Source organism: Petaurus breviceps, unplaced genomic scaffold (assembly GCF_028583685.1).
Source record: "Petaurus breviceps papuanus isolate PSGF00001 unplaced genomic scaffold, PetGlider_PUasm1.0 90730, whole genome shotgun sequence".
In the NCBI taxonomy this organism is placed as follows: Eukaryota; Metazoa; Chordata; class Mammalia; order Diprotodontia; family Petauridae; genus Petaurus; species Petaurus breviceps.
The window spans coordinates 13885863-13909398 of NW_027187324.1; the positions used below are offsets into that span (position 1 = coordinate 13885863).

Below are 23536 nucleotides of genomic sequence, written 5' to 3' on the forward strand. Positions count from 1 at the left end.
TGCTAAGTTATTTTCCTAATAAGCAGATCTGATGACATCCTTTTCTTACTTAAAAACTTTCATTGATTATTTATGGAACAAAAATACACAATCCTTAATGTAACATTCAAAGTTCAACACTAGTCCAGCCTTCCTTTCTAGGCCCATTTCACACTACTCTTCTTGGTACACACTTGATATTCCAGACAACTCACACTATATTTGCATGTATTTTCCTACTGGAATTACTTCTTTCCAAAACTAGTCTCTACCTGACAAAATATTTCATTTTTTTCCTTTAAGGGTTAGGTAAAATTCTTCTAGCTATTCTGGTCTCCCCAGCTGAAAGTAAGGTCTTTTCAAATCTCTAATTCTACTCTATGTGACCACTTTTAAGCACTGAATCATATTTTAATTTATAATTTGTAGCATAATTATCTTATTATTTCTCATAGGTCTTAAGAACAAGGCCCTATCCTAAGTCCCTTTCTATCTTTATACCCTCTTGGTGATCTCATCTACTCCACAGGCTCAGTTATAATCTCTATGTGATTGCTATCTATATCTGTATGAATCTATATAAGTCTCAAATCTTATCCAGCCTTACTCCTTTCTCCTTGAATTCAATCTTTTATCACAGAATGGCTGCTAGGTCTCTCTTGGTGTTAGGTGGTGTTGGGCATATATATTCTGGCTTTCAAGTTTGTTTGTAAAATGGCAATAATATTTGCACTCACTATCTCATAGAGCTATGGTGAGAGAAACACTTTGTATACTTAGAAATGCTACAGAAATGTGCAAAAGAAATAGTGTTTTGTAGTTTAAGCCTTAATAGCTTAAACTGCACTAAAACTTTTGAGACAACCTATGTTTGGACACAGAGGAACTGTTAAATTACCTGCATGACTTTGAGCAAGTCACTTCCCTAATCTGGGCCTTAGTTTCACCCTCTGCAAAATGATGGGGTTTAACTAGAAAGTCCTTTCCAACTCAAAATCTATGATTCTATCATCTCCACATGCTTGCTGCAACAGCATTTCAAACTCAACCTAACCAAAAGAGAGCTCTTTATCTTCTACCCTATGCCTGTTCTCCAAATTTATCAATTTCCGTTGAGGACACCATAAGTCCAACTTTTTAGTCACCCAAGTTTTCATCTTAAGAGTCACTTTTGATTTCTCCTCACTGACTCTATATAGTCAATCATTTGCCAAGTTTTGTTATTTCTACCTTTTTGACATGTCTTAAATCTATCCTCTCCTATGACCATTATCCTAGTTCAAGCCATCATGTTTTACATGGAGTACTCAAAATGTCTACTAATAATTGATTTGCCTATGTTGAAACAGCTGTAATATGATAATAGGCTTTGGAGTCAGAAAAGCTACCTGGGTTCAAGTCCTAGTTCTGTGACCCCAGGCAAGACACAGGTTCTCAGTGCTCTAGGAAACTCTCCAAGACTTTCATGTACAGAGAAAGGTAGTGACCTGTACTGGTGAAGTGTCATCAGTTTCATCCCTACCTTTATTTCTAGTCATTCCCCTCTCCAACTTATAAGAGTTGCCAAAATAATCTTTAATATATATAGGACTAATATTCCTCTGCAAAAAGTCTCCAGGTGCTTCCTGATACTGCTCAGATAAACTACAAACTCCTCAGTGTGACACTTAAAGTCCTCGGCTCCCACACACCCTTCTATATTTATTTTACCGTGTTTCCCCGACAATAAGACCTATCCCGAAAATAAGCCCTCTCCTTACTGTGTAAGATTCCTCTAAAATAAGCCCTCCCCCGAAAATAAGCCCTGTTGAGATTGCTACTGTAGTGAAGGTGATCCCCTGCGCTACACGCTACATTCCGGTACCCTCTGTATGCACCGCCCCCCCCCCCCCGAAACGCACGCCGCGCTCCGAGATGCATCCAATCAGAGCTGCAGCAGTGAGCGCGTCATCCTGTTCTTCCCCAGTGATTTGCTTATTGAATAAAGGTACATTTTTTTGTTCACATTTACCTGTTTATTAAAATTGCTGTCAATGTTCATTAAAATAAGCCCTCCCCTGAAAATAAGCCCTCTGGTGTTTTTCTGTCCAAAAAAATTAATAAGACAGTGTCTTATTATCGGGGAAACACGGTATATACTTTCTTCCATGCACTCCATGTCCCAGTCAAACTGGACTACTAACATGTTTCCAGGTATCAGCATTCCATCTTCTATCTGCATAGCCTTGTAAAACTCATCCCTTAGAACCAGAATTCACCTGCCATTCATCACTCTGAATCAGTATCTTTCTCTAAGCCATATCTCCATGCTACAAACTCAGTAATAGCCCCTACCTAGATTGTCACTGTTGTCTCCATCTTATCTGTGTAAATATTTACTTATCTGTATACACCCTCTTCCAACAGAAGGTATCCCTGGATTCCAAGACAGTGACATCTACTTAATATATGCTTACTGAACTGAATTTTTCATCTTTGTATCCTTAGACTAGTAAAATAACTTATTTGTAAGGGCTTAGTAGTAAAGATTTAATTTATTATAAGATGGCAAACTCCAAAAGGGCAGGAAACTTATCTAACCCATGTTTCTTTTCCTTTGCACACAGCAAATCTTTAGCACATTTTAAAAATGAACATACATGTAGAAACACATATTTCTTCATATGAAGATCTGTAGAATTATTTCCACGGTGGTGTGAACTATTAAAAATAAGTCTTAAGAGATTTTTTAAGGTTTACATTTCGGTGGGAAATTACAATTTCCAAGGAGCTTTCCTTTTAAACCCTGTGGAGTAGGCAACATGATTATTATAATCCTCATTTTGTAGATGAAAAAACAGATGCTAAGATGTTACTTCCTTATCAAACAGCAAAGCCAGAACTCAGAACATTCAAGTCTTCACTGTTCTTTTTACTAAAATAGTAATTTTCTACTCTATCGTGGCTGCTTCTCTGTGAATGACTGCAGACTGAACTATAATTTGAGAACATTTACTCCTAACCCTTCCCATACATCTAAGGCCTTAGCTATATATTCCTGAACAAGACATGAAGTAGACTGGTCCATTACTGTCACTATTTTATAAACATTAATGCACAGAAAGAGGTAATTTATCTAATAAAACTAAGATTTTTTTTTAAATAAAGTTAAAACTAGAACCCATGTCTCCTGACTCATGATCCTATTTCTCTTTACCATATGATCATGTTTCTTAATAGAGCCATGTAGCATTGTAACAACCATTATATATTATCATATACAGGACCCAAAAGCCTAACCTTGTTTTGGAACATGGTCTATAGCAAGTCCAATGGAACAAAGCTCTATTGTGTTTCATAAATCCAGTATTTTGTGATAGGCACATTTTTTCACAAGTACAACTACAAAACTCTTATTCTTTTGCATTTCAGAATATCTCAATATGCTTTAAAGTGATGAATAATCATTTTAAAACAAAAAATAAAGAAGTAAAATTAAATATCCATTCATTACTTTATAACCCATCCTTCATGTTAATGAGTAGTAACCATGTACATCAACACAAAGAAATATTCTGAAAAGCAACGATTGAAAACTTATGTATACTACTTCAAATTGTGCAGTAATCAACAAATGTTATAGAATACATTCATTCCTTAAAGCAGCTAAATAAATGTCATTGCTTTGTTGATTTCCAAATAAATAATATACCTTTCCACTAGCAGTTTTCATAAGTGCAAATTCACGTCCTGCACCCAGTACAGCTGACTCCTCATCAAATCCTGTACCTTTAAATTAAAAATTTTAAGTTAATATATGTACAAATAATTAATATAATAATTTAAGATTGCAAGTGCTCCTTTGCTTCTAACAAATAAATCATATTTATGGTATGTCATAAACAGGAAAAAAAGGATAAATTTTTCATAAGAAGGAAAACATTTTGGCATATATAATACTTATACTTTAGCTAAGACTTAGGGGTGGAGAACCTGCAGCTTTGAGGCCACATGTGGTCTTCAAGGTCCTTGGGTGTAACCTTTTGACTGAGTCCAAGTTTTAGAGAACAAATCCTTTTATTAAGTGGACTTGTTCTGTGAAGTTTGTATTCAAAGGGCTGCAACTGAGGATGTAGAGGGCCACATGTGGCCTTGAGGCTGCAATAATCACTATTTTATACCCACCCCTGAAGAAATTACATAAAAATAGAAATTTTCAAATGGATCTTTATTTGAAAAATTTTCCTATGAATAAAGAGTTTTTTTAATCTACATAACTAAAGTATACAAAGCAAATCAATGATTACAAGTTTTATCAAAGCTAAAAAAAAAACCAAAACATTAATTCAAAAGGGTATGGCTTGCATTGCATCTCAAGTCACAAGCTGGGGGCCCTGACAGCCAAGACAGGCAGGCAAACCCAAATTCTCAGCATACAGAACACATTTTGCTTCAGAAATCTTTTTGTGAGGAAAAGGCAGTGAATACTATTTCATCTTACTGATAATGCACAGGTACTAAATTCAGAGATTGAGCCCTGAAGTTAAATGAGTAAGGTAAATTGTTTTATAAAATCCTGTGGCTGTGAAAATCTCAAAAACCAATTCAAGTAAGGAAATCCTTCTGGACATTATCTAGTTCCTATGACTTTGCCTCCAAATCAAACTCTCTTTAAAGATATCCATAGTGGTCCCTATATTTTCACTCCATAATTGATTCTAGTAATGTTTTCTTTTGTAAATTCTGCTACGCTTCCAACTTAAGTAAGCTTTCTTTTGTGATAGAATTTAAATTTTGTACTAGTCCCAATAAAAACAGTAATTCTATTATGCCACTGGCAGCAATGCTCAGAAACACACAAGACAAAATCTCAATAAAACTCATGACTTCAAATGTCTTCGAGTAAATCTGAATATAAATAACAAATAAAATGAAACAGAGAGACTAATGGAGAGAGACAAATTTGACCTACTAGTCATCATTGAAATTTGGTGAATACAGCTCTAGAAGCACACACTTGTTCAAAAGGAACAGGATTAGGTAAGAGTGAGGGTTGAGCAGTGTTTAATGATAAGAAAAGAATCTCAAAGTAAGGAAATTCGGGAACCAGAAACAATAAGTACAATGGAAAGATTTTGGAAAAATAACAAGAGAGAGATTACTTCGAAATTGCCATTAGAACATCTACCTAAACAGTTACCTACGGGAAAAAGCTGAGAAATTAGGGAAAGGAATCACAGCCTGGCACAGAGGAAAGCTATGATAATGATACTCTTCACTCCAACCAATATCTGCTAAAGCACTTTTCCAGACAAAAAAAGAACAATTAATAATGCAACTCCTAGACTTGCCTTAATGATAAATACATCCTTTAAAAGCTAAGAGGAAGCAATTAAGGGAATTTCTATTCTGGATAATCACCAAAAAGGAAGAACTGATTGCCTTGTATAGAAACATTTCCTCCACCCTTCTTAAAGGGTAATAATTTGCATTAGAAAAGGGAAAACTCAGGCACAGTTTAACATGTACCTTGGAATTAAAGAAAGGGTAAATTCTAAAAAACATCAAGGTAGTTTACCAAAAGGACAAGCAGAATAAGAGAGATGTTAAAAAACAAAAGAAAATCAAGAAAAATAGGAAGTTCTCAATAGTTAAATTCTAAAGACTCAAAGAATATTCAATGATGGGGCTGCTAGGTGGTGCAGTGAGTAAAGTGTGCAGGCCCTGGAATCAGAAGGACCAGAGTTCAGTTCTGGCCTCAGACACTGAACACATACACACAAAAACTATGCAACCTTGGGCGAGTTACTTAACCCCAATTACCCTCCAAATAGGCAAAAAAAAAAAAAAAAGAATATTCAATGATGGCAGATTGAGTTGGGTAGAAGAGAACAATTTTAATGGACAGAGAAGTCACCAAACTGTTTTTTTTCAATGTACAAAAAATAGAAACAATGGCAAATAAAAAATGAATACAAATGCACAGACAGCACAACCCTTTTAAAATAATTCAAGGCAGGTAAAACTCAGAATGAATTAAAGCTGACAAGGAAAGGTAATAAAAATGATTGTTAAAAAAGAAGCCACACTGGGGAAAAAAGAAGAGACCCAAAGAAAGAATAGCTTGCCTTCTGGATGGATGCAGTAATGACGAACAAAGAAGAATAAACAGAACTGTTCAACTCTTATTTTTCTTATTTTCGCTACTAAAGCAAAAGATCTTTGGAGTGGAAAGAACAAAATTAGGATCTAGGATGCACGATAAGTAGGAATATAGTAAGAATACTTAGGTGTCCTTGATAAGTTTTAGTCATCAGTCTCAGATGAGCCATATCTTAGACAGCATACTGAAAGAACTGGCAGACAGACTGTTGAACCCTAGAGTTGCAGGACTGGAGAGGGGAAAATGTGGGTCCAATTTTCAAAAAGGGAAAAGAATGGTTCCTGCCTTATACAAGTCAGTAAGCTTGACTTCAGTTCCTGACAATTTTCTGGGATATATTGTTAAAGGGAGAGTTGGTGAACATTTAGAAAAGGAAGTGGTAATGACTAAGTGCTAGTAGGAAAGTTCACTATGAACTTTCACTTTTGTCTTTGTATTGCCAACACCTTGCATAGTTCTTGACATACAGCTGGGTAGCTAAGTGGCACAGTGGACAGAGCACCAGGCCTGGAGTCAGGGAGATCTGAATTCAAATCTGGATTCAGACATTTACTGTGTGACCCTGGGCAAGCCACTTAACCCCATTTGTCTCAGTTTCCCTATCTGTAAAAATGAGCTGGAGGAGGAAATGGCAAACCACTCCAATATCTTTGCTAAGGAAACCACAACTGGGATCACAAAGAGTCAGAGACAATTAAAAACAAAGTTTTAATAAGTGCTAGTTGACAGACTGATCAAGAATAGACTGTACCAGGACATATTACATGTCCTTTTCTTTCTGAAAGGTTACTAGAGGTAGATGAGAGGAATGCATTAGATATAGTTTACCTAGATTTTAGTAAAGAATTAAAAAAAAAAAACCAAACTCCTATGTCATTCTTGTGGACAAGAAGCTGACAAATTTTTTAAAAAAAAGCTAACATACTGGCTAAAAAGTATTATAGTTAAATGGACTATGGATTGGCTACATGGAAAAACACAAAAGAGTAGTCATTTTTCTATGTCAACTTGGAAGAAAGTATAGTGGAGTGTTCCAAGGGTATATGAATCCAATAATGATGCTCAATTTTATTATCAATGTCTTAGATATGAATGAAATGCTGGTCAAATTTGTGGATTACACAAAACTATAGTTAACAGCTGATTTTAGTTAAAATGCTGAATTATAATATCAGGATCTGATGAAATTTAATAAAGATAAATGCAAATTCTTTCAATTCTGTAAAAAAAAAATATCAACTTTGCTAGTACAAGACGGGGGTATGAGGAATGGTCAGGCAGTTGTTAGTCTGAAAAAGATCTATGCAGATGAACAAATGGGCAGTGACACAAAAACTCTCTATCTGTCCAAAGTATGATCTGGCAGGCAAAGTATCTAATATATTTAATCTTAAGACAAGGGCTTAGCATCCAAAGTTTGGAAAATGCTAGTCCTGCTATATGACATCCTGTTCAGACCACATCTGGAGGAATGTATCCAGTTCCACATGCCAAATTTTAGGAGGGACATTGATAGACTGGAAAACATTCACAAGAGGGGCAAGTAGGATGGTGAAAGGTTCATGCCATATAAGTAATGTCTGAAGAAACTTGGGATGTTTCACTTGGAAGAGAGAAAAGATTTAGTGAAATATAACACCTGTCTTCAAATATATGAAGGGTTGTCACATGGGAAAAAAAAATTAAACTTGTTCAGTTTGTTTCCAGAGAGAAGAATTAGGAGCAATGTGCTGAATGTGCAAAAGAAGAATATCTTAAGGCTCAATGCCAGGAAAAACATCCTAAAAATTTAACTGATTCAAAAGCAGAACGGGAGGCCTTGGGAAGTACTGAGTTCTGCTAACTAGAGATATTCAATCAAAGGACAGAGGAACACATATGAGAAGAAGTCATATCATAAATATGGAATGGCAAGGTGGCACAGCAGATTAAGAGTACCAGATCTGGAATCAACAATACCTGAGTTCAAATCCAGCTTCAGACACTAACTAGCTATGTGACCCTGGACAAGTAACTTAACTTCTGTTTGCCTCAGTTTCCTCATCTGTAAAATGGAGATAATAAGAGCTCCTCCCTCCCAGGCTCATTGTGAGGATCAAATCAGATGATAATTGTAAAGTGCTTAGCACACAGTAAGAGATATAAAAAGTTAGCTATTACAATTATATTATTAATTCTTATGGGACAAAATATAGATGGTACTTTTGTTCTGATATAAGTAGGGCTGGTTGCCAACTAGGCACTTCCAAATTTTAGTCTCTGTGATTACAGAACTCACGCAGGTTTTACATATGAAAACCCTTATGCCGTACTCTCAGGCACATATAAACCCTAGATTTCACTTATGGCTACAGAATCATCCCCAAATATCAAACTGCTGGGCTGTGAATATCTTAAAATGTTTTAAAAGAGAAGGTATATTGAGAATCAAAGTAGCTGGCAGAGTGATCTTCATTGTGCAATCTTACTTATAATGTGCAAGTCTTTCTCCAGATCAAATAAGGAGATGCCACAGGCATGTAAACATTTCCTGGCAAGTTTGAGCTGCAACTCTTGCTGAAGTACAGGTTCAGTGCTTGTTGCAAATATTCTAACGACGAAGCCATCCTAAACAAAACAGAGTATTCAAAGTATTAAATACTGCATAATTAGTCATAAATTCATCTGGATAAAATGTCTATCTGGTCTAACAACTCAAACAGAATTTATAAATGGGAAAACTATCAATCACACTGGAATCTCAACAAAAAGCTTGCCTTAGAGTAAATGCTGCATGACCACATTTTAAAGGTGAAAGCAAATTTGAATAGGTTTCTCTTAAACTTCTCTTGGTATTTCTAATAATTAACTCACTTGGAAAAGGTTCAAATTAAAATTGTTTTGTAAGTTCCACACTATGAGGGAGAGAGTACTTTAGGCTCTCGAACCAGATTTAGTTTTCAGCTTAGAATCACCATTCCCTTTAGAAAGTATACAAAATCAAATATTTGTTGATTGTCCTTACCCCTGTAAGATGAAGATATATGGATATGATTTTACACTTCTCTTAAGAATAATTTCAATGTTAAAGACACAGGCCGAAATAGGCTTGACACATACCTTTTGGGGCAATAAGCAGATAACACCTTGTAAATTCTTAATGACCCATTTAGGAAGTAAAGATGAATGAATGAATGAGCATTTATTAATCATTTACTATATGCCAAGTACTGTGCTAGGGACTGGGGTTGCAAAGAATCTTAAAAGTATACAAAATTAAATATTTGCTATCCTTATTCCTGTAAAATGAAGATATATGGATATGATTTTATATCTCTCTTAAAAATAATTTCAATGCTAAAGTCCCAAATAGACTGATACATATTCTTAGAGGTAATAATCAGACCACAGTTTGTAAATTCCTGGTGAACAGTTGTGACAGTAGGAATGAAAGAATGAAGAGAAGAATAAGCACTTATCATTCATTTACTATGTGCCATGCACTGTACCAGGAACAGAGGACACCAAGAGAAAAGTAAGACAGGGCATAAGGAAAAGCCTCATGGAATACTGAACTGAACTTCCAAAAGAATATCTTATAGAGCTAAAAAAAATAATAATGAAAGTCATATAGAAGAACAAAGGTCAAGAACTGTGAAGGTAATAATGAAGAAAAGTGGTAAGGAAATAAGAGGTAATCATTAAATGCTTTGGAACTGGTTAAAAAATATATGCCATTCAGTGGAATAGATTAGGTACATAACACGGGGGAATTTTTTTTTAAAAAGCACAGCAGGATAGTATTTAACCCCAGTTACTGGTGGAAGGACTCACTATTTGATGATAACTCCTAGTTAAGTTGGACATCAGTTTGGCAGAAATCAGATTTAGACTAATGCCTCATGTCACCTATCATTATAAGCTCCAAATGACAGATATAAAGTCATATCATACACAAATGAGAAGAACAAGAAATAAATTTCTATCAGATTTATGTATAGGGAAATAGATAATAAACAGAGAGAATCACAAAAAAGTGGACAATTTTTATCATATAAAATTAATCAAGTTTTGCACAAATCTAATGTAATAAACATTAGAAGAGGAATAGGAAAGAATCTTTGTAACAAGTTTCTCTGATAACAGTCTCATTTCCAAGACAGATAAGGAATAGGTTCAAATTTATAAGACCAAATAAACATATGTCTAAGACTAAGAGTATTCTTTAATCTTTATGGAAAGTCAGTCCTCAAAGGAAGAAATCCAAGCTATTAACAATCATGAAAACATTCCAAATTATTAATTCAAGAAATTCTCTGAATCACTAATAATTAGAGAAATGCAAATTAACTTTTTGATGCTACTTCACACCTATTAAACTAGCAAAAATTACAAAAGAAAAAGATGACAAATGTGGGATGATCTATGACAAAACTGGTGCACTAGTATACTACTGTTAAAACTAGGAATTGGTCCCACCATTCTGGGAAGCAATTTGGAACTCTTATAACCTGAACATAACCAAACTGTGCATACCCTTTAACATAGCTGTACCAATACTAGGCCTATTAAGCCTAAGCCTCAAAAAGCATATGTACAAATATTGTTATAGTAGCTCTTTTTCTGTTAGCTAAAATTGGAAACTAAGGGGGTGCCCTATGGGGGAATACAAATTGTGGTATACAATGTAATAGAAGATTATTATGACAATGATGCAATGAACAATTTTGGAGGAAAGTAGGAAGACTTTTATGACCTAATGCAAATGAAGTTAGCAGAATTAGAACAATTTATTACATTGATAACATTACAGAGAAAATCAACTTTGAAAGACTTTAAAACTCTTATCAGTGCAGTGCTAAGCCACAAGTCCAAAAGAATAAAGATGATCCACTCTGCTAACCTCCTCACAGAGAGTGATAGACTTGAAATATACAGACATCGTCCAATATGGTTAATATGGGAATTAGTTTTGCCAGAGTGCACTGACATATCCTGAGGGATTTGGTTTTTGGGTGGTGCAGTGCATAGAGTCTGGATTCAAAAGATTTCAGTTCAATTATGACCTCAAATGTTTAATGTTGGCCCTGGGCAATTCACTTAACCTCTATATGCTTTAGTTTCCTCAAATATAAAATGCAGATAATAACAATACCTACTTTATAGGGTTGCTGTTAGCAAAAAATGAGATATTTATAAAGTGCTTAGAATAGTGCTATGTAGTAGATGATATATAAATGCTTCTCCCTCTCCACCAAGTCTATTTTAAAAATTTGTTCAATAAGAAGTGAGAGGGAAGTGAGAGGAGGGAGATACATATATTTTTTTATATTAGTTCAAAAATTTTTTCAAAAATAAAAACAAAAGAATAGTTAAGACCTGATGGTTATCTAGGTACAGCATCAGTTACAATTGCAAAGGTCAGAGATTCAAAGAGTATAGGGTCACAGACATTAAGTTCCAATGGGCAAAAGGAAGTAATAGGGTAGATGGTAGCATCTAACAGGGTCCCATTTTACTGGAAGGATTGTAGTTGATTGGGCAATAAATGTTGCTGCCACTATCCCTCTATTTCTTTTGTGACCCTGAGGTTTTCTTATATGATTTTCCCCCTTTCTTCCCTCACTCTTTCTCCTACATTTATTCTCTTGCTCTCATGTTCTCTTCCTTACTATGTGTTCTCTTCATGTATTTTCCTCCTTACTATAATATTAAAAGCGTTAGATTTGGAGTAAAAGAAACCTGGATTTGAATCCCACAGGTGCTACATCCTGGATTTGTACTTATTTCCTCAACTGTAAAACAGAAGTCTCTTCTAGCTTTAAAGTCCATAAACCTAACTTACTTTCTCTCTTTGTTATTTTTCTTTATCCTTTAGTTGGCCTTAAAATGAAAGCATAAAATATCATAAATTCAGAGGTAACAGGGAACTTAGATATAATTTAGTCTAATGCCCTCATTTTATAAGTCAGTATAATAAGTCCCTGGGTAATCACCTATCCACACTCACACAGATACAAGTGGGAGAGCCTCAGTCCAGGTAGTTTTTACTCCACATTCAATATTATTTTCATTATTCCACTTTATATTTCTTGAATCTAATTGCTTTTGTCTATTCTTAATTTTAAAAACAAGTGAATTTAATACTTCACATTTATATGGACAAAAAAAAGGCTAGACTTTTAAAAAATTGCAGCGTATTTAAAAGCATGAAAAGAACAATATTAGCCTATCTTATAGGTGTTCAAATACTAATGACCTAAAATTTAAAAATGCTTAATCAAGAAATACTCTAGGTCTGAGCTCAACATATTTGTTAATATTATAAAGCACATTATTACTGCTTAATTAAAGAAGACAAAAATCGAGTTCTCAGCCACCTCCTATCTGTGTGACCCTGGACAAGTCACTGAAACCTGTTTGCTTCAGTTTTCTCATCTGTAAAATGAGCTGGAGAAGACATGGAAAACCACAGTATTTTTACCAAGAAAACCCCATATGGGGTTACAAAGAGTTAGACATGGCCAAAAGCAACTTAACAACAACAATTTATCATTTTTATTTCATTCATTCAGTTTCTTTCCTTATGTTTGGAATGGTTTAGACCACTGATGTCAAACTCAAATAGAAATGGAGGCCACTAATCCAAACATAAAAATTTCTGCAGGCCACATATTGACTGAGTTTTATAATGTAATGTGATCTATATTTTATTCATTTTGTTAAATATTTCCCCATCACATTTTAATTTGGTTGGAGACCACACTTGGTTTTCTGAGGGGAAGACCACAGAAGAATATGAGATACAAATGAAGAAATGGCATTTTGGTAAAGATACTCTACAACTCGAAGGTGTTTAATTTTTTTCAGTTAAAACGAATTGACAGGGGCGGCCAGGTGGTGCAGCGAGTAAGAGTGCCGATCCCAGCGCTTGGGAGACCTGAGATTGGTTCCGGCCTCAGATACTTGGCACCCACACAAAAAATAACTGGCCATGTAACCTTGAGCAAGTTACTTTTAACCCCAATTGCTTAAAAAAAAAAAACCAAATTGACAATAAAAAGTAATGCACTTCAAGGATCTTTAGGATAAGTTTTACTTGTCCAAGCTGTGCCCCAAAGTGAAAACTTCATTGTCAAAATAGTATAAATTAAGTCAGAAACCATATTTAAATGTTTTTGTTTTGTTTTTAAATGACATGTTTTTCAGTCTAGGTAAACAAGTCAAACACCATTCATATTTTTTCCCTTCCCCACCCTCTTTACCTGAAATCCTTTTCCTTCAAAGCACAAATGCCACCTTCTTCATGAAGCTTTTCCTAACATTTTGACATTTCTTTTCTTTTACAACATTTTGTCTGAATCTTCTCTTTGTTGTTGCCATATTCTCAGTGTCCAGGCCCCTCTCAATGTAGTATTCTCCTAGGAGGCAACATCTAGTTGCCCTAATTCTAATCTCTGAATTCCTAGCATCCAACATGACTCACACTCAGCAGACACATAAGAAATATTCACTGGGTGGGATAGAAAGGGTTAAACAGAAAGTAATCTCCTTTTGATTGGAGGGAAAGTTATCCAATGAGAGTGTCAGGAAATGTATTTTCAAAAATAAGCAACTGCTCTGTATGCTTCTCTTTTCTTGTTCCTTTTCTACATGCAGCACTGTATAGTGGTGGGATCACTGAACTGGGAACTGAAATTTAGACTAATAGTATCTGTAAGGACTGTACCTATCTCACAGGATATTACTTTATTTATTTATATATTTATTTATTTATTTGCTTTTTGGAGGGCAATTGGGATTAAGTGACTTGCCCAAGGTCACACGGCTAGTTTTTGTGTTAAGTGTTTGAAGTCACATTTGAATTCATGTCCTCCTGACTCCAGGGCCAGTGCTCTATTCACTGCACCACCTAGCCGCCCCTTCACAGGATATTACAAGGAAAGAACCATATAAACTGTAAAGAGTTAAATAAATGTGAGTTATTATTATTTGTCTTCTGCTACAAATAAGAAAGGAAGCAGAAGCTTAAAACACAGGAACTCTTTCAGAAAAAAAAAAACAAAAACAAACATCATCTTTGATTAGTTTCAAAAAGGGTAGTTATAGGAATGATTCCCTAAATTAAAATATCCCATAACTTGTAGCTGAGGAAGAAGTGTTATAAAGGTCTACTGACTCTAATCAGTCTAAAACCATGTACACACACTGGAAAGAATAAACTACAAGATGAGATAGCAGGGTAAGTTACAAATAAACACTCTAATTGGGGCTAATTATGAATCAAGTTGATATTAAGTAATGTCTAAAGATTAATAAGAAATATATCAAATTGTAGGTGTGTCTCCTCATAAGGATTAATCAGTTACAATCACAGGCTTTACAAAAATGATGATACTTAAATTTTCTTCTTCAAATTAAGCAGTATATAGAGAGCTTCATTTAAATTTCAAAGGATATACCTACTAACCAGATCATGAAACTTGAACAACACAGCCCACTGGTGACATTTTTTGAAAGGGATTTAACACCTTATGAAGACTAAATCTACAGGGTAGGATGGAGCTAGCTCCATGGAGTAGAAATTATATTAGATTTTATGTCAGAGGACTTGGTTTAAAGTTCTGGCTTTGTTACTATCTCTCTACCTAGCCTTTGGCAAATCACTTAATCTCACTGGGCCTCAGTTTCCTCTTCTGTAAATTGAGGGGTGCCTGGACTACATGATGTGATGTCCCTCTCAGTTCTAAATCCATAATCCCATGATCCAAATGTAAAGGTAGAAATAATAATAACATATATTACCATAAGCAAGGCCCTCTAGTAAACTACCACAGCTATATATTCTTGATCAATAGTAGCCATTACCCATTGTAACCTTAGAGGAAGAGACAGGAAGCAGCTTGTGTCAAGTGTCCAGTGAGTCAAACCACAACTTCTACCTACCAATCCTAATGAAGATAGCTAAAAGCTTTGGAAAAAAAAATACTACCCCTAGACCACCAGTCCTACTTCCAGTTCAGGCCCCATAACAGCAATGATGGGAGCAATCACTATGGAAAAGAAGAGTCATTTCCCACATCACAACCAATTGCCAGCCATTGATTAATTGCCACTGATGTGAAGACAAGCCCAAGAGCCCAAAGAATGCCAATGCCCTCCAGACAACCAACACTACTTCCTGTCCAGTTACACAACCATCCTCCCAGGAATGCCACCTGGTGACTGCTTCTGTTGGTGCCCCAGCCCCTTGCTCTTTTACCACCACAGCTAACAGAGACCCAGAAAAAATGGTGGCAGTGTCAGAGGAGAGAAGAGGATATAGAGGAGAACCTGTGAAGACAGAAATGATGGAACTTGAAAACCAATTGGACAGGAGATCAGAGAGAAAGAGGATGACCTCTAGGTTTCAAGCCCGGGTGAATGGGAGGATAAGGTACTCTCAACATCAATAGAGAAGTTAGGAAGGGTAGGGGAGAGAGATAATGAGTACAGATTTGAACATGTCAATGTCATTTGAACATGAGTTTAAGATGCTTATGGGACCTCTATTCAAGATATCAGTCAGAGATAAGAGACCAGAGGTCAGGAGAGTTTAGGGCTGGACAATAAGATTTGAGAGTCATTTTGCAGAGTGATGATAACTGAAACCATAGGAGTTGATAATAACATCTAGTGGAACAGTACAGAAAGAGAAGAGAAAGTCTAGGCCATTTCTTTCATTCATTCTTCTCCCACATAATAGGAAATACACCAGAACCTCATCATAATACATTTCTTAGTGTCTATATTACAAACCAAACTGTAAGAATGTTTTATCTTTTAGTACTTTAATAATTAACCCTCTTGCATGGAGTCCAAGAAATACCAATATCTCACCAAATTTATTCTATAATGAAAACAAAAAATACAATAAGAAATTTCATTATATAATTTTCTGAAAAATCAAACTTGGTCAGATATGGGACTGAAAAATACAATTAACCTTAAACTTTAAAAAACCGGACCTATGATTTAATCAGTATAAAGAATTTCTAATGGGGCAGCCAGGTGGCACAGTGAGTAAGAGCTCCGGCCCCGGTGTTGGGAGACCCAGGATCGGTTCCGGCCTCAGATACATGGCACCCACACAAAATAACTGGCTGTGTAACCTTAACCCCAATTGCTTTAAAAAAAAAAAAAGAATTCCTAATGAAGTACTCCCTCTACCAATGCAAAATGGTACCTCCTTAGTAACTTATAGTCTTAAGAGATATTACTGGAGTCAATAAAGAGCTATGTGACTTGCCCAGGTTCACACAGTCAGTATATATTAAAAGCAGGACTCGAAACCTGACTCCTCAGTTCTCAATCTATTATGCTACACTACCTATGAAGTAATAATTTTTTTTGTGCCTGAGAGGGCTGCATCAAAACTTTTAATACACATTTTAAAAAGAAATTAATTTTTTTCAAATAGTTCTAACAAAGAAAAAGAACTTTCAAATCATATCTTTTAGTTTCCTGCATATGTAAAAAATTAAATGAAAAGAATCAGGGGTGGCTAGATGGCGCAGTAAATAGAGCACCGGCCCTGGAGTCAGGAGGCCCTGGAGTCAGGAGGACCTGAGTTCAAATCCAGCCTCAGACACTTAACACAAAAACTAGCCATGTGACCTTAGGCAAGTCACTTGACCCCAATTGCCCTCCAAAAAGCAAATAAGAATAATAATAATAAAATAAAATGAATAGAATCTAAATAGTTAATATTGTTGCTAAACAGCTATATGACAGCACTATATTATGAGTGATTCAGCTAATGATGTAAAGTACTGAGTTCTTCTAAATATAATGTTATATCTTCATTCTTTCATTTAAATACTTTCAGTCTTCTGTATTCTCTTTACAATCCAAGGCTCACATTTTTGAGATAGCTTGCTAAGGATGAAGATATAATAGGTAATTTTGGAACACGGCCAAAATAACTGGCATGGGCAGCCAAATATGAGACATTAATCTTTTTCCTACAATGTTTTTTCCTACCAATTTAAGTGTAGACCACATATTTTTGTCTTGAAGCTAACCATCAAGTCATTTTTGCTTGCAAAAATGCTATTTAATTATACAAAATTACTTACATCTCTTGAAGCAGCAATCTGATTAATATATTCTCCATCAGTGAATAAAATATTCTGTCCTTCTGTGTGGCAATCTGTACAGAAGGAAGAAAAAAATAATTATAACACCAAGACACAGCCCAGAAGGGACCTTAATCCTCTGATGATGTCACAATTGGAGTTCTCCAAGGAATAAGTATAGGTTTTAACTCAAAGGAGACTGAAATTTATTATAAAGAATTCAACAAAATTAAAACAAACTAATTCGGTAAATAATTCTACCTATAAATATTTGTGGTTTTAAAAATATTTCTTCAGTCCTTAATACTCAAAGATCTCAGTGTCAAACTAGTTTCAAAATTAATTCTTATTAGGTATAGTCTGGTAGTATTCATGCACCATGATGAACAAGCGATAATTTTGATTATAATCATTGCAATACAACCACATGCGATGTTGGCAACAATCTACCCTTTCACAGACACCACTGTGGTTAGTGCCATTGAAAAATACTGATGGACTTAAAGCCTTTGTAATTGGGGTCTATCATTGTCCAATAACAGATATCCCTTGTTTTATAGATGTATACATTTCAAAATCCAGCGACACTTCAAATCTCTATAAATATTCATATTGGCAGTCTATACCCTGAAGTTTAGAATTTCTTTGAGTCATTTCTTATACTTTCCAGCATTGTCCAGAATCCAGGATCCTTTCATTGGGAGTATGTGCTGTACTTTTGTTTAAATATTTATGATTTATCATTAAAAACAAGCTTCTATCATATTTATCAGTAGTGTCCCTATCTAACATATGAATTACTGGAGTTTTAACCCTATATTTTAAAAATATGCTATATATCAAGCCTGTTTATATAACAAGGGATACCTGTATTACAGAAGTACCAATGGGATCTCTATTAGTGATTGTTGTTGAGTAACACAGACCACAAGCAAATTTAGCTTCTAAAACAGAAAATATTCTTTTGGAAAAATAAATTTCAGCAAGCATAAAACACACACACACACACACTCTCTCTCTCTCTCTCTCCCTCTCTCTCAAAAATAACTGCTGACAACTGTACTATCTCTCTGTTAATCACTGTAAAAAAAAAAAAAAGAATTCCATTTCTAGCTGCACCTGAATCAAAGAAACACACAATTCCTTTCTTGGAATGCAGTAAAGGACCCCAAACAAGCTGGATTACTATAGATTTTTGCCCAGGAGCTAGCATACTTCCTTATTATAAATATGCAAAACACAGGCAGACCCTTACCCAAACAGAGAATTTCAGTGATCACAAACTGGAAATAGAAACTGGGAGACAAGGCCCACTGGAAGCCCAAGAGACTTGATAATCAAAGAGAGGAGAAATCGAAAGAAAGAATTCCTATTCCACTGTACAGAATACAAAGAAGTACAAGAAAGATGCTTCTCAAGCTCTAAGCAGTAAGATTTTAAACTAAAAAGCAAAGAAGAAAAACTCATTATTTCAGAAACAAGCAGGGACAAGGAATGGAGCGGCGCAGGAAAAGCAGCTAACTGGTCTGAGGCAGCCCATCATCAGACATGGACAATAAAAGGACATAGGGACACATAATATTAAAGCTGTTCCTGGATACAAAGAATAAAGTGTCAATATGGTTAGAGCTTTATTACAGACTAAAATAAAACCAGAACAAACACTATGGAATGTTGAAGAACTACTCTTTTAATTATGGTATTTTCTGGTCATCCTCAAAGGCAAAAGTTTCTAGAGAGTACAGGCCACGAGCGGCTGAATGAAGCTTAAGGAATTACTCAGTTAATATCCATTTAAAACATGTAGTTTGCCAGCTGTAATCCTAACAGTGAATTCTTCTATTCCTTGATTATAAATCTAAAGATTACACACATCCCTGGTGCCACTTCCCACATTTCCCACAAAAAACCTGACACTATCCAAAGAGGTGTTGAAGGGAAAGTATCAGAAATTGAAAGCAGCAGCTTCTTCTTGGGTTTGAAAGGCTGAGTCTTCTTTCCAACAGTTTCAATTTTTTCTTTGTCCTTCTTAAAAGTGTAAGACAAGATGAATTTATTCTCCAAGAATATTTCAAGAAGCTTCTATCAGTTCATAAGAAACAGAAGAATGGGGATTTCCCCTCCCCACCCCCAGGACTTTGTTCCATTCTTCTCCCTAAATATTACACATGCATATGAAATACAAGTATTTAAAGCAACCCCTTCTGGCCTATACAGCTTCATCTGACAATTACACCAAATACAATGCAGAAGAATTCACAATTAATAACTAGATTATTCATCTTTATTTTCAGACAGAAAAATGATGAGGACAATTCTGAGAGTTTTCAAATAGGTAAGAAGTGGTCATTCAAAAAGGAGACTTAAAAACAGGAAAACTGTATGGTCAGAGGAACTTGGAATGAAAGGAATCATTCACTTTTATCTGAAACTGAACAGTAACTATCCAAAATAGATAGTTACTCTCTATTACAGAGAGTATATGAAACAGTGCTGGGTCTCAGTTGCCTTATCTATAAAATGGAAGTACAACTGAAAAAATAATTTTCTAAAATATCATTCAAATTAACCAATCCATATAAATATTATTACATGTAGTCATAGGAAATAAAATGTAACAAAAAGCATAGGGAAAAGTGGGCTCACAATGTATTCAAAATATAAATGCCACTTAACAGATAAAGCTATAAATTCATAAAGTATCAATAATTATAATTTATGGCAAAATGACCAATATCTAAAATTTATGGTAAAATGAATCAAGTCCCAGAAAGTCAGCTTAATAGACTAAATTTTCTTTTTTTAAAATGACTGTAGAATATAGGTAAAAAATGTTAAAGCCTTGCATACCTTTAACATTAATTTGTGGTTCCAGAAGCATTTTAAAAGAAAAAATTCAAAATATCCATTTGTCAAATAAAGTTTTCCAATAAAATCTTATTGTGACAATAAAAAGAAAAATTAAGATAGAAGATGACTTGCCCAAGATTACATGGCAATCACTGCTATTAGCAAGAATTTCAAAATACAAATTCAAATATTAAACTTCCTTTATTTTAATAATTTAAATATTTTTTGCAAAAACATCAGGTTTTAGAAAGGGAATAATTTTAATATAAATTTTAATTAAAAAGCAATATCTTATATGTGGTACTATATGTATGCCATATATACATTTGGGTCAAATACATCAAATTTACAAATTCTATCATTATTCACGACGAAATAGTCCTGGAACCTGGTTTCAAGCATATTTTTTTTGCTAATGTTTCCTCATTCATATGGCTAAACAGTCTAACCCACAAGCTTCTTACAAATCACTTGCTAAGATATAATATCAACACCAGAATAACATACCTGGCAATGTTACAGTACCATCTTGTTCCAGTGTTTCAGGATTTATTCTTATAGCTGTCATGCCGTGATTATTCATATCTCTATATAACAAATAACCCTGACAATAACAAAACATTTTATAAGTTATAAAATATTTTTCATTTTGTAAAATAAGTATCTTATTTTACAGTTACATAGAATCATATTATATTCTTTAAGGATTATTATAAACAGATGTTAGCTATATCTATCTATACATATCTATAGCTATTAAATATACACAAAAGAACAAATATGCATTTTAATAATGGGATAGGTGCTACACTACTTAGTATATACTTAATCATTTGAACCAATAAGAGGATAGGTACTTTCACTTGGCAAAGATACACAAATTATGTCCAAGATAAGTTAATTTTAAAATAAGTAAGCATACAAATTAGCATTTAACAACTATTTTGAGAAAAAGTGATTCAACAAATTATAAGAGACCATTTAAAAGAATGAAAAAAGTTATGGTTCTAGTTACAGTTATCACTAAACTAAAATTGTCATCTTGTAAAATAAGGCGTATTTCCTAAAAGGCATTTTTTAGAAAACATATTACATGTTTAAAAGAAATAGTAATCAATATTTCCGGGAGAATGTAAATTTGGGGGGGGGGGTTCCTTGTATCTCAACTATTAAGGTAAATAATAATTATTCAATTCAGTGACAAGTTTGAAAGGAGATAGCATTTTAGATTCTTAAAAAGATTTTATCACAAATTTGGTAAATTCAAATTCTAACTCAGAAATTATTTTTATAAATTTAGTAAGTTTGAAAAATTGCTATGAATGATTATTTAGATTGTTACTTGGAGAGCAGATCTGAAACTAGTGAATTCACTGGGAAATCAGCATAATCAGATACTTCAAAAGTAAAAGCACGTATTTCATTTTGTTTTACTATATTTGAAACAAGTAAACTTTTTGAGGACGCAATTAAAAACAATTAAAGAATCTGTAATAATGGCTTCCCACAATTCTTTTTACAATACATTTAATAGTACCTAAATCTCAAAATTGCTTGTTATGGAGACAATTTCACAAAGTTTGTTCAAGTTGTTTTTAGGCAATACTTCTTTTAAAATTAATTTTATTTTTACAAATAATATCAAAAAGTTTATTTTTCCTTCTCTGATACATAAATATAAACTTTCTTCCCCCTAAAAATGCTTATAAACAAAGAAAATATTAAAGGGAATAGAATATTTTTCCGCACTCAGAATTTTATAGTTGACAAAAACAACAATTAGATATGGTACTTTTTTTCTTTTCCTATACTCAGAAAATGAGTATGTATGATTTGTAACCAATAAGAGTCATACTCCTCCTTTAAATAAAGGAAGTATTTTGTTCATTTTTAATATACGTGAACAATAAGGTTCTATGATAAAAAAAAGTTTGTCTTGCTTTAGACATTCTCCTACCTGAGCATACCCTAACCAAGACTTTTTTTCTTTTCTGTTTTTGATGCGGGATGTAGAATTGTAAATATGGCCCTGTAAGATAACAAAAGTTAGTCTGACAATTATTAGAATGGCAGTTTTGTATGTTATCATTTAATCACCTAGAAATATTATGATTACAATGAGCTGAAAACAAATGAACAGAACAAGAATACAAAAAATAGAAAACATTTAGCATTGAATTTTAATTAGTAGGCTTTTAAAAGAATCACTCATCAGCACTACTAGATTAGAAGGTATTTTAAAGGTCAAGAAAGTCCAAAAAATATGAAGAACCTTCTACTGAGGATTTTAACTACAAAGCGTACATTACCCTCACTGTTCCACTGTATCCAGAGCCAATTTTGTATAATCCATCCTTGCATAACAAATAGAGAAAAAAACCATCATTCTGAAGTAGGCATTGGTCATCTTCATCTACAGAAATTTCTTTCAAAGGCCACTTGTGCATCAATGCTGCCTTCTTAATTCCATTGCTAAACCAGTCTTGAATTTGAATTTTGCCCACCAAGACAGCTTGTACGCTCCTTTGGAGAGAGTTTAGAATTGTTGGCACCTACATGGGCACAAAATTACATTTGATGACTTCAAATATACAACGTAGATAAGACAGTTATTAAAACACAGCATTTTAAAAATATAAAAATTATGCATAACACATAAATCTGTGAAAATTAGTGACTTAAAACAACTTAAAAGGCAATACAAATAGGAAACCTAAAGCAGACAGTGTTTAAATATAAAAGTGAAAATACATATGAAATACCTGAATAGTTTGGCAAGCATGGCTGCCATTGTTAGTGAGGATAGCAGATATAGCCTGGAGAGTTCTTCCTGTTTCCCCCCAAGAAGCTACCAGGCTAAATAGACAAGCACAAGAAAGTGCAGTCAGGGACTGTCCTGTACTATCACTCATTCCAGTACTTCGAACAGTAATTTCCAAGAGGAGCTGGAAAAGAGACTCTGTGGATAAAATAAAATTCTATTAAATAAGCACAGGTAGAATACATTTTACATATACTAAATATAATTTCTTTCCCCTTTACTCTTCTTTCCCAAAAGTCAATTTGAACTAAAAAGAACATTAAAGACCATCTTGGCTTAGCTCCCTTATTTTACATATTAGTAAAGTGAAACTTATAGAATCTGTGAAACTTGCTTAAAAATCAGTTAAAACAGAGTTGTCAATTCACTTAAGGGAGAATCGAATCATGCAAGAAGTAAGCACAGATTTCATTTTACATTAAAGGTTTCTCTTATAAAGTTGATGTAAAAAAAAAATCAGCAGAGCCATAACTTTGTATGTACTTATTTGCAAGTCTTTAACATAACAAACAAAAATTATATTACTGTGATGTTATATAGTTAAGCACAAACTGTTGAAGGTGAAAAGTTTTTATTTTTATCATACAGCTTTTGTTTTATTACTAACATCCCACCTATTATTTGCATATTATTTTAAAAATCTTTTGA

At 34.1% G+C, this 23536-nt stretch overlaps 1 protein-coding gene across 2 annotated transcripts in view; it reads right to left on the reverse strand.

Moving 5' to 3' along the window:
* The window catches only part of MYCBP2 (MYC binding protein 2), a 301197-nt gene that overhangs the window by 236250 nt on the left and 41411 nt on the right, over positions 1-23536 (reverse strand). For both annotated transcript variants that reach the window (XM_069066842.1, XM_069066841.1), the window contains 7 exons: positions 22830-23026; positions 22377-22619; positions 22025-22096; positions 20575-20671; positions 17218-17291; positions 8590-8728; positions 3671-3747 (listed from right to left, as the gene is read on the reverse strand). In XM_069066842.1, coding sequence (XP_068922943.1) covers positions 3671-3747; positions 8590-8728; positions 17218-17291; positions 20575-20671; positions 22025-22096; positions 22377-22619; positions 22830-22979 — 852 coding nt within the window. In that variant the 5' untranslated portion in view covers positions 22980-23026. The remainder of the gene's footprint in view (positions 1-3670; positions 3748-8589; positions 8729-17217; positions 17292-20574; positions 20672-22024; positions 22097-22376; positions 22620-22829; positions 23027-23536) is intronic.